The following is a 15,766-nucleotide window of genomic DNA, read 5'->3' as shown; positions in this document are numbered from 1 at the left end:
ATCAATGACGGGCTTAATAGGTAGAAGATGGTATGTGCTTTTGTGTGCTCATTGCTGCAAGGTTTGAGATAAGGACAAATCAGTGCAAAGACTCCCTAAGGTGGTTGAATGTAGGAAGTATCCTAAGGCAACCCTCAGGAGGTTGAGGACACAGGGCAAGACATGTTACATAGTAGGTACTCAATTAATGTCACGTGAAAAAATGGTTGTATTAAAGCTTTGCTCCCATTTACCTTGCCTTGCATTAAAATCACATTTAGGAAGTATCTGTAATGGCATTTTTAAAGAAAAAGTAATAATCAAAGGGCTTTTGCTAAAACTGTATTCAGCGTTAATGGTCTATTACAATAAACATGCAGATTGTTTTCCCAACTTAGTTAAGTGAACACTAAATATGTTTGGCCTGTATCATTTCTATGAAATTGTTTAAATGACTAGTCAGAGAGTGGTTTGCCTCAAGTGACAGTTAAAAGGAAACCACTTGCAAATGGTCTGTTTTGACTACAGATGTAATTTTCAGCACCCTGCTTCAGTGAAGGTAAAACATTTCTTCCTTGAAGAGGTAGGATTTAGTTGAGTTTTGTGTTTTAATTCATTATGCAGGAGTGAGGAAATCTGAAATTTAGTCTGACAAGAGCAATATGGTTGCTTTCAGAAAGATCACTTAAAATTTGTATAAACGTACAAATTTATATCCACCAATTGCTACCTTCATTTTGACAGTTTTATTTTCCGCACAAAAGTAAATAGCAATAGACTACCTAGATTGGAGATCCTGCATATAACATTTGGAGAAAGCATTTGGGGTACTATTTTCTGCTTCTGATCTATTAATAACTTCTGAAAGTAAATGTCCTTATACACTTTTTTTCCTTTTGCATATTATGCTTTCTAGATATCATCTTAGACTTTTGCCAATTAAGCGCAATCAAATAGTGTGATCCCCCTGTTATTAAAAACATAAATCCAAATATAAAAAAGTGAATGAAAGAAGCCAGCAGATATTTATTAAGCAAGATGGAAGTGAAATTACAAACACAGGTCAGCTTTTCAACTCAGCCAGCACTCTGGTGGGTGGAGGAGCGTGGTCCTTCATCACAGTCAGTCTACATGAGATGCACGTAGGCAGCTTTCGCTGCTTGGGGAAACCAAAGCTCCATCGGAGGAGTCCTACTGGAGCCTTCAGACAATAAGCTAAATGACGTCAGGGTTACACAACACGAAGAGGAAAGTTGACAACAGTTCAGGGACTCTGAGGAGTCAAGACAATAAGCTTAGTACTTCAGGTCAAAAATGCTACTATTTTCAGGCAATTAGCTGTCAGATGGCCTATTTCTATCTTGTTCCACCATTTTATGGAGATTAAAGATAATCTAAGGAGATTAAGGCCTTAATCTTTAATCCAGGTGAGTCATTTTGTTTATAGAAAAAGCATAAGAATGAACTCCCAAAGGATTAAGCAAAAGAAAAGGCAGTAAAAACCTTGTTTGGTCTTTGGGTAGCAGGAATAATGGAACAGCTTCAAGAAGCTGAGAGAAGTTTGTTTCCAATTTACAAGTATTTTGACATATTGATAAACATACGCAAAAGCATTTAAATATAAAAAAGATCATTTGCAAAAAGATACTGACAATTCGAATTTTACACATGAATTTCAAACAGCTCTTAATGGGGACTAGGAGGGCTGCTTTAGTAAAACCACTTTTCACATATCTCCCCCACCTTCCCCCCGTTTGTTCAGTTTTGTTTCTTTTTGGTTTTGGCTATGCAAGTCTTTTCATGAAACAAATGTTTAAGTTTCTAAGGCTAAAATAATAATTTTGTGGACCGCATACTGCTATTTTTGAAACATCTCTGGGGTATATCTCAAATTTGGAAGACACATGACTTGAACACTGTTAACCATGAATCCTTTGTAAAAATACATACCGTTCACTTTTCACAGAACCATCTTCCTAAAAATGAGAGGCGATATCCAGATCCACATGCATGTTCATAGTAAAGCTTTGTTTTAAAACAACTCAAATCCACACCAGAGTTATTTTCAGTTTAATATTTTGGCCCCAAATCAAGAATTCAGGTATCACATTTAACTTTCATCTGCAGTGCATATTCAGCAGTACAAAGTAGGGATGCAACTAACACTGGGAAATATTGTTTCCTATACAAGTGATCAATATAAAAAAAAAAAAGAAAGCCCACAGAACTAAAATTTGCTCTAGTAAAATATGCTTCATTGTGCCTGTTATGGAATTAGGTCTGTTGAATAGTTTGAATACAGGGAGCAGAAGCAAAGAAGCAAAGTGTGAACAACCCAGAAGAAGGGAACACAGTTTCATCTTTATTTCCTTAATTGTAATTTAAATAATCAGTCTCCATAATTTTTCTTTCTAGAAAGCTTTCCTCTTTATCAGCTATCATGTAGGTAAGGGATTAATTTTTCACCTTTCAAAAATGGAATGACAGATTTCAGCCTAAGTGTGATCAATTCTGAATGGTAATTACTTAGAGAAAGCAAGGAAGAGTAAGATACATCAAACTTTGAAAGTGTTCACTTTGGAACATTAAAATAAGTGGCAGGTAAATACAGAAAAATATATAATCACCAGTTCTCAGCTCTTTATCAATCCCTTTGTTTCTCTTCTTCTAGAAGATTCTGTGAGCACTACGTTGCTCTGATCAAAAGTGACTTCAATCCTCAAATATCATCCTAGCTTCAATGTGCATTATCACGATTTCAATAGATTCACACTCAAAACCTTTTAGTGCCAGAGATGCTTCAAGCCATAATGTTATTATACCCTTAGCTCTTATGGAGAGGTCTGGGCAAAATTTGCACAAGAAATTTATCATTTTAAGATTATCTCATAATTGCAGTAACACTTTTTTAAAGTAACCCTTTGGAAAATTTTAAATGATACCCAAAGGCACTAGTTCACATAAGGGGTGAATGGCGCTGAAGGAAACAAAACAAAACCATTGACTAGGTAAAGAGCACAAAAAAGGATATTAAAAGGAAAACTGTTAAGCTTTAACGTTATTCTAAAAATGGCACTTTTCACGTTGGTAAAAAATGAAAGTGCTTTAAGATGAAATTTTTATGCATTATTTTAAAGCTGATCTTTAACCCCCTGAAAATAGGGGGTTATAAATGAGAACACTGATAAAGACTCTAAATTATAGCGGCAATACTAGTGGATGTTGCTAAAATGCTTTGTGTGTCTTTCTTTTTCTGTATTTTTAATGATGATAGACTTGTTTAATCTATACGTATTATTAGTGAGATTTGATCTTCAATTCTTTACTAGAAAGTTACAGCTCATTTAAAATAGCTGGTAGATACAGAAAGCATAAATATACAGTAAGTTTAAACACTGATTGTACTAAATGCAACAATACAAAGAAGCAAACAGAACACAAATGGTAACACAATAAAACTGTATTACATTTGTGCTTCAAATATTACAATACATTATATACAATAGTCCAAAATAAACATCTCATGCCAAGTGACACAAAAAAACGAATAGCAAGCAAAAAAATCCAGCAATATGTACATTACTTTTTTCTTTAATAATAAACATTCAACTCTGAACTGGGGCAATTTCACTACATACAGATGCAGTCCGCCTTTTTTTCCATATAACCATCCTGCTTTCCTATATCTACGCTATTCAGTTGGTTCCCGTGTCAATTCGTATATACACGTGGAGCAAAAAAAGATGAAAGAATGTAGTGCTTTGTATTCTTAATGGGGTGATGTTGATAGATCAGCGAACCTGGGGTGCATAACCTTCTTTCATTAAACCTTCCTCGTAGTCCGTCTGGCAAAGGATCATGTTATTCTTTAGGAAAAATTTATCTCCAACACAAAATCTGAAAATATTTATAAAAATAAAATGGTTACGATGACTTCATTCAGATCTCTAATTTTGAAGATTTCTTTTCCTAATCATCATTTCATATGGTAATTCCCTGAGTTTGAAACTTTGGCTTAGAAAGTTACCTTTATTGTCAAAATTAAACCATCCAGGTCATTTAATAAAACACTGCACACAAAATTTGAGATCCTACTTTTATACATAAAAATCATAAGAACATGCAGGAAAACACCTTGAGCAGCATAGGTTATATTTTTTTCACATATATTGGAGAGAAAAAAAGAACTAACCTGTATTTACACTCATTAATATGGGAGACCTGGGTTTGATCCCTGGATCAGGAAGATACCCTGGAGAAGAGAACGGCTACCCACTCCAGTATTCTTGCCTAGAGAATCCCATAGGCAGAGGAGCCTGATGGGCTACAGTATATGGGGTTGCAAAGACTCGGACATGACTATGCAACTAACACACACATAAAAGAAAGAATAATAACATTTCATGGCAGTGATTATGGACGCTTTCATCACTGACCATTTATCTACTTTATTAAAAAAAAGTAAAAACATTAAAATGAATCAAATGATTAGAGAATAGCCAATTTTAGAGCTTCTCATTTAAAGCTTCCTTTTATTTCCTGTTATTAAAATGTGATTAAATTCTGGTAATTTGGAAGTGATTGTTCTGAACTGAAAGCTGTTTTAGCATCAGACTTAGATGCTGGGCCATGGTGCTTTGTTTGTGGCAAGTTCACTAACTATGAAATAGTAAGTGGATTTCTTAGAGTACTTCCAATTAGACCTAAAGGAGTAACCTGATGAACCTCTTAATACTGATGTGATAAATAAACTAGTTTCTAGTAGCTAATTATAAATTTTATTCTATAAAGCATTGTTTAATGTGCAAGATCGTAATGTTTTTAATAAGTGCTCTTTTTGTATAATTTCCCAGTGGTGACACTTTGGACACAATTAAGGTCAGAAGTAAATGCCTGTGCTGTTTCCGGTACATTTAACAATAAAGTAACTCTGGGGAGATCTGTATATATTTTTAATTGTAACAATTTAACCTTCAAACAGCACTGACTGGTAGAGTTGACCCAGTAAAACTACTTGTAATTGTACAAGTTGACCTCACTGACCTTTGATAGTGGTCCCTCTTTATCAGATAGTCAATTTCAAATGATGTTCAGGCAGAAATCTTAGGGGATAGATTAAATTGTGTCATGAAAGCCACACTTTAATGTTTTGTGAAGTTGAAGGTTTAAATGAGGAGCAGTTGGGCTGATTTACATTTGCAAAGATTGGAATGCTAGACAAACAGTGAACCTATTTATTTTCCAACTGGGTAGCTTTGGAAATTTATCCTTATTCTAGCTAAGTAGATAGAGGGGAAAATAGTGTAATAAAAAAAGTAGATTGAAAAGAATTAGCTTTCCTCTTAAAGGAAGATTGGTCTGTTTATTTGTGGAATTTACTTTTTTTTTCCCCAGGATTACTGCCTGCTGATGATGCTGATTGAAAGTACAGGCTATGCCCTGATCTTGAAATCCTGCAGTTGTTTGTGGTCAAGGCTATTCGATACAATGGACATTCAAGTCTGGACTTCAAGTATATCTTCTTTTTATTAGTTGCAAACTATAAACATGAAATATAGTGCTTAAAAAGTGGTGTTTGGATAAACCAGTTTTTGTAGATTATCCTGATCATTAGGATATGTTGAATAAAAGGAAATATTTCTTTTGTTGGGCAGGCCTAAATAGGCAAATTAGATACTTTTCTTTCATGTGAGATTATATAAAATAACATGCAGAATACATTTGATTACTGTTCAAATTTTTCACTTTATATTAATGATAAAATTAATTTGAGCTGATTAATAAACTAATAAAATATCACATCAAAAATAATTTTAATAAAATATTCTTGTGTTCCAGCTGATGTTATTGAATCTTATCTTTTCCTAAAAACCAACTAAACTAGAAATACTTTTTCAACTCTGTACTAAAATTATGCTTTAATTTTTAAAATAAGTCTCTAAATTCTATTTGCTATCAAATAAAAATGTAATTAAAAAAAAATTTTGTTTTGCCATGTTGTGTCATGCCATTCTTACCTTCAGGGGCCTTGAAATGTAGGTAATTTTATTTGTAGATTAATAAAGTCAGAGTAATTATATCAACAAAAGCACTGAACCAAGAGCCTGGGGATTTGGTACTGAGTGCTATGGTTCTCACCTACCCAACTCAAGATATAGGATGTATTTTATACTTTCTCTGAGTCATTTCTCTGTGGGTAAGATAAAACAGTTACATCAATGAATGGGTTCAAGTTCAGTTGCTCAGTCGTGTCCGACTCTTTGAGACCCCATGGACAGCAGCATGCCAGGCCTCCCTGTCCATCACCAGCTCAGTAGGAATGTTAAAATAAGAAGTATATCTAAGGCAGAGGACATTTGCAATGAATTGAGTTCAAATCCCAACCTTCTACTAACAATATTAAAAATGAAACTTCAGGATTTTTGTCTTCAACATCAGTAACTTTTCTAAGTTGGTAGTAAAGAGTATAAATGTAGCGTGTAAAGCCTTTCCTCAGTGTTTGGAATGTAGGTAATTAAAATAAACACCTCTTATAAAGTACTTACCATGTACTAAGGCTGAACATGTATATAGATATAGTCATTACATTTATTCCTTAAATCCAACCGATAAAATATTAACACTGTCCTTTTCAGATGAAAAACCTAATGCCTTCTCCAGAATTTTTAAAACCTGCTCAATGTTCCATAGCTAGAACATGTATGGTAGAGGAATGAAAAGCACCCTGATCTCTTTGGATTCAAGATTCAAGCTTTTATTACTCACAATAGCCAAGATATGGAAACATTTCAATGTCCATCAACAAAGGAATGGATAAAGAAGATATGGTACGTGTACACACACACACACACACACACACACACACACACACACACACACACACTCACACTCTCTCTCTGGAATACTACTCAGCCATAAAGAAGAATGACATAATGCCATTTGCAGCAACATGGAATGACCTAGAGATTATCATACTAAGTGACTTAAGTCAGGCAAAGAAAGACAAATATCATATGATATCGCTTACACGTGGAATCTAAATTATGACACAATAAACTATCTACAAAACAGAAACAGAATAATACAGTATGGACCTTTAAAAAAGAGTGCCTATCATTCAGTGAGATATAAATGGAATTCATCTAAAATATTCCTTCCCGAAATATGTTGTTACTCATATGTTGTCAACTGGATAAAGTACATTTTATGTGTGTATCAATTTATACTTAAAGGTCAAAATGAAACAGAACACAGGTGAGGAATGTCATACATATAAAACTTAAAACAGCCTTGAAAGCTTTGGTTAAGAGCTGATTATGATTGCTTTGCAACAGGAGCTGTTATCCTCCTTTAAAATGTTCTATACACAAACATGACAAAATTAGAGAAACAGCAATGCAGATATCAGACATCTAACAAAATGATCTACAACTGTGATTTTTTAAGAAAGGCTAATTTCCAGTGTTCTATAACCAGATTCTGATGCGATTTAGCATTTGCAGAAAAACATTATAAAAATAGTGATGGCCAGAGGATGTTGAATGTATGTGTATTAACAGGACAGGCTAAAATTCTTGAAAAAAAACATATTCTTTTTTATAATCTAACCCTAAATGCTTGTGATATAGTCAGTTCAATTAATTCTGGCATCATTAAAAAATATGTTAAGGAATAAAAAGATGCCTAATCAGTTTATTAAACCATCTAATCTTAATGTTTAAGAATTAATCATAGAATTAATTACCTGGTATTTTGGAGTAGCTATAGTTAAATTCATATGATCTTAGATACTCTAAAAGTACAGACAATAAGTATAATTAAGAAATCATCCCTGTAAAATGTGGGGCTTAGAGTGGTTTTAAACAGGTTATCAAATGCCTCTGCGAGGAAGCCTTCATTTGTGACATCCTTTCTAAGAATGAAAATGTTAACTTAGTCATCTTACTTCCCTAAGATGAGTGACTGTCAATTATAATTAATTTCCATTTCCACAGCACTTTGGAAAGAAAAGGAATCTAGTCCATATCTCCAATATTTCTACTGTCTTATTTAGCATACCTCTGTTACTAAAAGATGGAGATTTTGATACTGTACTTCAGTAAGAAGTAGAGATTATATACTCACTGTACACTTGTGAACAAATTTATTGTCTTTTCCCAGTGACAGCACAGTTGTCATCACACAGAAACAATCTTCTCTGTACCAAACCACACTACCTGTATCCCAAATCCTGCTATAAATTGTTTAATATCTACCTGACTTAATTCCACTCTATCTACTCGCCTTTATATCCACTTACCCCTGGACAGGGGCTTTCCTTGAAGCTCAGATGGTAAAGAATCTGCCTGCAACGTGGGAGACCTGGGTTCAATCTCCGGGTTCAGAAGATCCCCTGGAGAAGGGAAAGGCTACCCATACCAGTATTCTGGCCTGGAGAATTTCATGGACTGTATAGTCCATGGGGTCACAAACAGTCGGACATAACTGAGCGACTTCCACCCAGGGACAGATGAGCCTGGCAGGCTGCAGTCCACGGGGTTGCAAGAGTCAGATACAACTTAGTGACTAAACCACCACCACAGTCAGCAAAGAAAATACCCATCTTGAAAGAGGCCTGGGTCCTCATACTGGATCTGAGTCCAGAGACTAAAAAACAGACTTTCTTGGTTCAAATTTTGAATCTACCTTTTTCTATCTGTGCAATCTTGGGCAAGTTATTTAAATTCTCTATACTTTCATTTCCTCATCTGTTAAATGAGGCTAATCATAGTGACTACTTCTGGGTTATTTCGAGTACTAAATGAGCTAGCACACATAAAACAAAACAATGTCTGATCAGCACTGTATGAGAATCTGCTACCATTATTATTTGCTACCGACCATCTTCTCCTTTTTGCTTAGCTGTTTCCTAGTCAGGGATATTTCTCCCCTTTTTTCTACCTACTTAAATTCTAGAAATTCTTTTTTTTGCGGTGGGGGTGGGGGAAATATAGGAGTAGGCGACTAAGAGGTATAAACTATTAGGTATAAAACAAGCAACTAGGATATACTATACAACATGAGGAACATAGCCAATATTTTATAATAATTTTAAATGGAATATGACCTTTAAAATTGTGGATCACTATATTGGGGCTTCCTCGGCGACTCCATAGTAAAGAATCCGTCTGCCAATGCAGGAGACACAATTCATTCCCTGGATTGGGAGGATCTCCTGGAGGAGGGCATGACAACCCATTCCAATATTCTTGCTTGGAATATCCTGTGGACAGATAAGCCTGGCAGGCTACAGTCCATAGGGTCACAAAAAGAGTCAGAGCCAATTGAAGCAACTGATCACACACTATACTGTACACCTGTAACTTACATACTATTACACAGAAACTATATGACTTAGCACGCACATACTTCAATAAATGAATAAAGACTTTTTAGTTTCCATTCCCTCCATAAGTATTCCCTGACCCCATCAACTCATTCTGATCATTTCCAAAGCACTTACTTTTTGGTGTATAATTCACTGTGGCATTTCAAATTCTCTCATGAATGTGTAACAGATTTCCCACTCAGAGTGGTAGTGCTGAGGTAAATGACCTTGAGTTAAATTTTGTTTGAACCCTTTGAAATACCACCATAGACTATACTACCACTTGAAGTGGGTGTTCCATAAATGTTGGTGAAGACAGACTTATTCTAGAACTGAATACTTCAAATAACAATGCTATTTTTGATGAATAATTTCAATTTGGATTCATGTTGACTTTAGTTCACTGACTTCTTACCTTCACAATTTCCTCACTCTGTTCCCTACTCCTCCACATCCTCACCAAACTACTCCACAACTACCAATCTCTAGGCCTCTGTTCATTTCCAGAACACATTACATGGATTCACACCTCCATGTCTTCCCTCTGCTCCATCTATCTGGAAAACCCCTTCCTCACTGCATCAAGGCTTTGACACCTCCCCTACCCCACTACTGGACACACTTCCTACACCCTAAGTAGTCTTAGAGGAGCCTTTAAAATCCAGCACATCAACTCTTTGATGCTTTCATAAGAAGGACAAAAGGGACAGACCTCTCTTCCCTCAGTATAGATCTGCTTTGTATATTTAGTAAGCAGATGTTTACACTCTTCTCTTCTGTGATTCTTTGATCTCCAGTCTCTTCTATAGTTCTGAACACCTCTAAGGCAGAAACTAGAATTTATTCACCTCTGTTTCCACCGAGCCTAGCACAGTGCTTTCTTTTTTTTTTTTTCAAATGTCACACAGTTATATATATTTGAGGCCATTTCATTACAAACGAGCACTTTTTTTCTCATCTCTTATAAAACCATCACTTAGCTTTCTAGAAGGTTCCAGGCGGTGTGTGTGGGGGGTCACTCATCTTTAAGAAATTAACCAGAATTTCCCAATTCTGAATAAGATTAAAGTTATCATACAAGGTACTCAAAATAATCTTCTTCTGGTCCTTTCAAAATAGATACACTTTTAGATATTTTAAAATTCAGATTCACACATTTTTAGCCATGAAGTGAAGAAGTGTTGGTCATTCAGTTGTGTCCGACTCTTTGCAACCCTATGGACTGTAGCCCTCCAGGCTCCTCTGTCCATGGGATTCTCTAGGCAAGAATACTGGACTGGGTAGCCATTCCCTTTTCCAGGGGATCTTCCCAATCCAGGGATTGAATATGGGTCACCTGTATTGCAGGTAGATTCTTTACCATCTGAGCCCCAGGGGAAGCCCATTTTTAGCCACACCCTTTTACTTGAAGGACAGAGAAGACCACCAATCCTGAAAGTTCACTGTTACTACTACCTTACTCAAATATTTCATTTATTTATTTATCTTTGGCCATGTAGCATGTGGTATTTTAGCTCCTCAACCAGAGATGGATCCGACACCCTCTGCAGTGGAAGTGCAGAGTTGTAACCACTTGACCGCCAGGGCATCCTTTTACTATCTTTTTTAGACATTCAGCAATGCTTATATCTTACTGATACTTTGATTTAAAAGTTAAGATGAAACGGTTTGCTAAATGATTGTTCTTATTGTTGTTCCATCTCTAAGTTGTGTCCGACTCTTCTGCGACCCCATAGACTGTAGCCCACTAGGCTCCTCTGTCCATGGGATTCTCCAGGCAAGAATACTGGAGTGGGTTGCTCATTCCTTCTCCAGGGGATCTTCCCGACCCAGGGATCGAACCCATGTCTCCTGCATTGGCCGGCGGATTCTTTACCACTGAGCCAGCAGGGACTCCCCCTGCTAAATAATACTCATAAGCATTTACAATATCACAATTTCAGGTATCAAAAAAGTTTGCTTAAGGGAAAGTGCTTATAAATTACCCACTGGTTTTGTGTGTCACTTGAAAAGGTGTACTACTGGGACAATGATTTAGCTACTATGAGTACAGGCTCCTGTGGTGAATGACTTTATTGGGGAGATTTCCCCAAGCAAACATCAGTGTAAAAGGAGAGTCTCCTGTACTGAAAACCTTCTGGATTCAGAGTAATACAATTCGTCTGCTTTGCTTGACTGATGAAGATTAGCTGACTTCTTGCATTAAAGGAGTTTGTCTTGTAGGGATGGAAGTGACAAGACAATAACTAAGTGCTAATTGTGCATAGCCAGCACTAAAGATATGCAGTCCCATTATGGCATGTAATAAATGAAGCGCACACAGAAATATATTAGGTACTTTAATAATGATACTAGAACAGTATTTTGCAGCAATAAGAAGGTGAACAGTTTTAGAGTCAAAATTTAGGAGTATTTGTCTTACTTGACTGAGTTCCACTGAGGAGACAAACTTAATTGTGAATGCAACTTTTTATTTCAATGGTGAAATAAAATTGATATACGATTTGTAAATAGCATTAACAACCTACAATTACTTTGCATCATAATAGAATTTAGGCTGGGCTTAGCACTTGAATGATGTTTTAATTTTCTGTGTAGAACATGGATAAAATAGGTAAGTCTGCCTTAATAGAAAAATGGATGAAAGGAATAAACAGGCAGTTTCTTAATAGAAAAAATATCAAAGGGCCACTAGTAATCAAATAAATGCTATTTAAAAATGATAATAAGATATCATCTTTCATCCCTCAAGGTGACAAGGATATCTTTTAAAATAATAATTCCCAGTGTTAGAACTTCTATAACAGAATGCATTATTTTTTCATTTCTGGAGTAAGGATAATTGGTATAATTTTTCTGGAGAGCATTTTGGCACTATATAAAGTAAACTTTAAACTGTTATATGCTTTGTCTAATTAACCATGTGCTTGCAAATTTAGCTTGACACAGATTTGAGTATTTGTTTATAAAGTCCATATTAAATTGATGATACTGATAATACAAAAACGAGAAGATAAAACCTACACATCTGATGATAAAAGACTGATTTAACAATATATGAAGCTCTATCCATAAAGCTAAACACAAGAAAGCTTCAAATATCATAAAATAATTTTTAAAGGAAGGTAAAAAGGCTCACTATATTAATGAAAAAGTAAAAGTATCAAATATTAGGATTCTTCCTTGCTACTTTCCTTTAAGATGTTTAAGTGTGGGTATAATATAAAGCATATGTTATGTATCACTTGTCATATGTGCATAAAAAAATGTATGACTAGCTACACATCAAAACATTGAAATAATTTCTTTCAGAGTAGTGAGACATGGGACAATGTTATTTTACATCCTTATTTTCTAAATTTTCCACCATCAATCTATAACATTCTATAAGTAGAAAAGCAGTAAATATTAGAGCTAAAGAAAGGTACCTCTATTGTTAGTAAATGTTTAGTGGATCAATTTGATAAGTAAACAAAAAAATTCTAAATTTACTATTAATATACCTTTAAGACATATGCAAGGTAATGAATCTATAAGGATGTGCAGGTATTTGTATTCCTATCTTTTTAATAAAAATATATACATATGCCAATTTATTTTTGGCTAAATGTCACTACAGACTGAATCAACCTACTATGATTCCAAACGTCTATTGGGAAGAATCAAGATGCTTCAGGGTGACTTCTTGAATTATTTCCTGGGTCAATTATACATCGTGAAGTATATCGGGCAACATTCTGAACATCTACATTTAGCAAGAGATATCTCGTGTAAAAACCAAGTTAGTGAAATATTATATGGTTAAAAATAAATCATAGATATCAAGGTAAAAACTAATTTTTGAGAACCTATTATATTCCTCGTATTTGTAAGTTTTTTTCATTTAATTTTCAAAATCTGCAGGATAGGTGTTATTGTCTGCATTTTAAGGATGCACAAACCAAACTCAGAGAAATTAAGCAACAAACTCAAGCCTGCACAGCCAGTACATGGTGGGGCTGAAATCTGAATCTAGTTATCACTGTAAACACATGTTCTTTCCACTACTCTACAGCACCTCATAAGAAGATACTGCATTTGACAGTAAAACAAGGCCAATTACAGTAACTGAGAACTGGACAAAACTAACTGAATATTTATTACATTCAGGTGTTTTCACCAACGTACTGAATTTATTTTCATTAAACTCCATCAAGCACAGTAATTTTTGAAATTTATTTTATATTTCATATTCTAGTATCCTCTGCATTTATCACATAAAACAGGTATCATAGTATATAGCTCCCACTAGAAATAAAAGTTATAATTTTCACTTTAGAAAAAATGGAATGAAATCATAATACTCTGAGATGAGAGAGTTCTCTGAAATGGACTAATCTAACTCTGTTTTGTTATAAAGGAGAAAACTGGGGTCCAGAGGACTAAAATGATTGGCTTATGCTCATATATCTTGTTAGGGAGAGTCCAGACTGGAATTTAGGTTTCTAGATCCCCTCTGTAACATTCTTTCCATCCTTCAATGCTGCCTCTCCGATACTGATAACTATATCCAACCTAGTTCCCAAAGAGCTTTGAAGCAACTTTAAAAGTACGTATACAACAAGGATAAAATTCAAGATTAGAAATCAAGAGATAGAGCAACTGTATACAAGGAAAATGAATACACACTGCTGGAGACAAATTTCTGTATGTTTTCCTTTGCAAATTTGTTTGCTCAAATGGTAAAGATATTTTAAATTTACTTTTTAAAAGAAAAGAGAAAAGAATGAATAAGAAGAGAAAGTTTTCTATGAAGTTTTCATATACTTAAGTTTTCATCTCCTATCATATCCTGTTCTATGATGCAGTTCTTTGAGGACAGAAGGATAGAATTGAGACCTTTATCCTTCTCAGTGATGTGTTTCTGGACTTGAATGAGTTGTTGCAGAAAACACAAATGCTGAGATAAGTTGCTTTAAGTAAAGGGTACTAAAACAATTCCCACCATTAAACACATGGCCAACAAAGAGAGATTTACCATTTTTTTAGAAGCCAGAATGAACTGTGCTTACCTCTGATTACAAAGCTGACATGCAAAGCAGTCGAGGTGGTAAACATTGTCCTTAGCGCGCATCACCATCTCAAAGGCAGGGATGAGCTTACTACAAGCAGCACAGTTTCCCGTTACTCCGAAGAGCCTAGAACGATAAATATTTTTTTTTTTTTTCAGACTCTTCCAGGGAAATCTGATTTGCTGACCAGAGAAGATGCTAATAATACCTTGTAAAACTATCAATACACAAGTGAGCTTTATCCTACGTGTATACATAAATATTCGTCGGTGATACATACTCAGTTGACCTTTCTTGATGAAAATCACATCTTGTTTGAGAAGAAAAGGAAAAGACAAATACATTAGGAAGCTTACATAACCGCACCAAACAGAAGTTAACAGGGGTGAATTCACAGCAAAAATCTTCTACTTGTTAGAATATGAAATATAAAAGCAATATAATGTTGATCTCAATGCCTCCTATTAAATATTTTCATTGGGAAAGAAACCCATTTGAATGACTCACTATTTTCTGATACCAAGTTACTAAAAGCTTTGCCATTATTATTAAGGAACGTTTATGAACAAGCCCTTAAATAGTAAAAAAAACATTAGCGTTGCATGCACCCTGTGGCCCTATACCATAGTTATAGCTATGATTATGTTATTCAGGTAGCATATTAAAGTAAATGATTCTGTAAACTATAAATAGCTAGACCAGGACCTGAAATATACTGTAAGAGCTACTGGAATTGTTTGGGAAAAAAGGTATTTATAAAAAAACCCCCACAAACCTATTTGCTGTAGATTCCTGAAAATAGTTATTGTAATGACCTAAAAAAAAGTACAAAATAAAATGTCTCTATAGTTTCATAATGGCAGGAAATAAAATATTTTATCCATTCACACTGACAATATTTAAACCAAATTTCTTTAAAGTTGTTAATGGTGGTGAAGAGTTATTATAAATAAAATTCCATGCATACAAGTTAATGCACTTTTTAACTAGGAAGCAAACTAGATGAAAAACACCACGTCTGCCAGTTTTCTTTTTTCTTCAGCATCAGGCTGACAGGAGAAAAATATAATGGCTCTCATGGGAAAGACCAAATTAAAAGCAGTTCTAAACTAATGAATTCAAAGGTGCTACAGAGAAAACTCATTTTAGTTATAAAAATGTACTTTAAAATATCTTACTTAGCCTTTCATTTTACTGAATTTAAGGATTATGTACAAATGTGCTGAAGTTTCTCTTATTACTTTCTATATACTCCGAAGATAGGTCTTTGCTTAAGGCATACATATTCATTTTCAAGTTTATAACTATTTCCTCTTACCAGGATAACGACAATTGTCAAAAAGAGTTGTGAGAACAGCTTCTAAGTGTC

The 15,766-nt window shown here is 34.7% G+C and overlaps 1 protein-coding gene across 3 annotated transcripts in view; it reads right to left on the bottom strand.

Moving 5' to 3' along the window:
- The window catches only part of LMO3 (LIM domain only 3), a 61,835-nt gene continuing 47,002 nt past the window's right edge, over positions 934-15,766 (bottom strand). For all 3 annotated transcript variants that reach the window (XM_018048424.1, XM_018048422.1, XM_018048421.1), the window contains 2 exons: positions 14,398-14,523; positions 934-3,876 (listed from right to left, as the gene is read on the bottom strand). In XM_018048424.1, coding sequence (XP_017903913.1) covers positions 3,771-3,876; positions 14,398-14,523 — 232 coding nt within the window. In that variant the 3' untranslated portion in view covers positions 934-3,770. The remainder of the gene's footprint in view (positions 3,877-14,397; positions 14,524-15,766) is intronic.

Source organism: Capra hircus, chromosome 5, assembly GCF_001704415.2.
Source record: "Capra hircus breed San Clemente chromosome 5, ASM170441v1, whole genome shotgun sequence".
Lineage (NCBI taxonomy): Eukaryota > Metazoa > Chordata > Mammalia > Artiodactyla > Bovidae > Capra > Capra hircus.
Note: the sequence above shows the minus strand (reverse complement) of the source record. Positions and strands in the feature narration are given on the sequence as shown.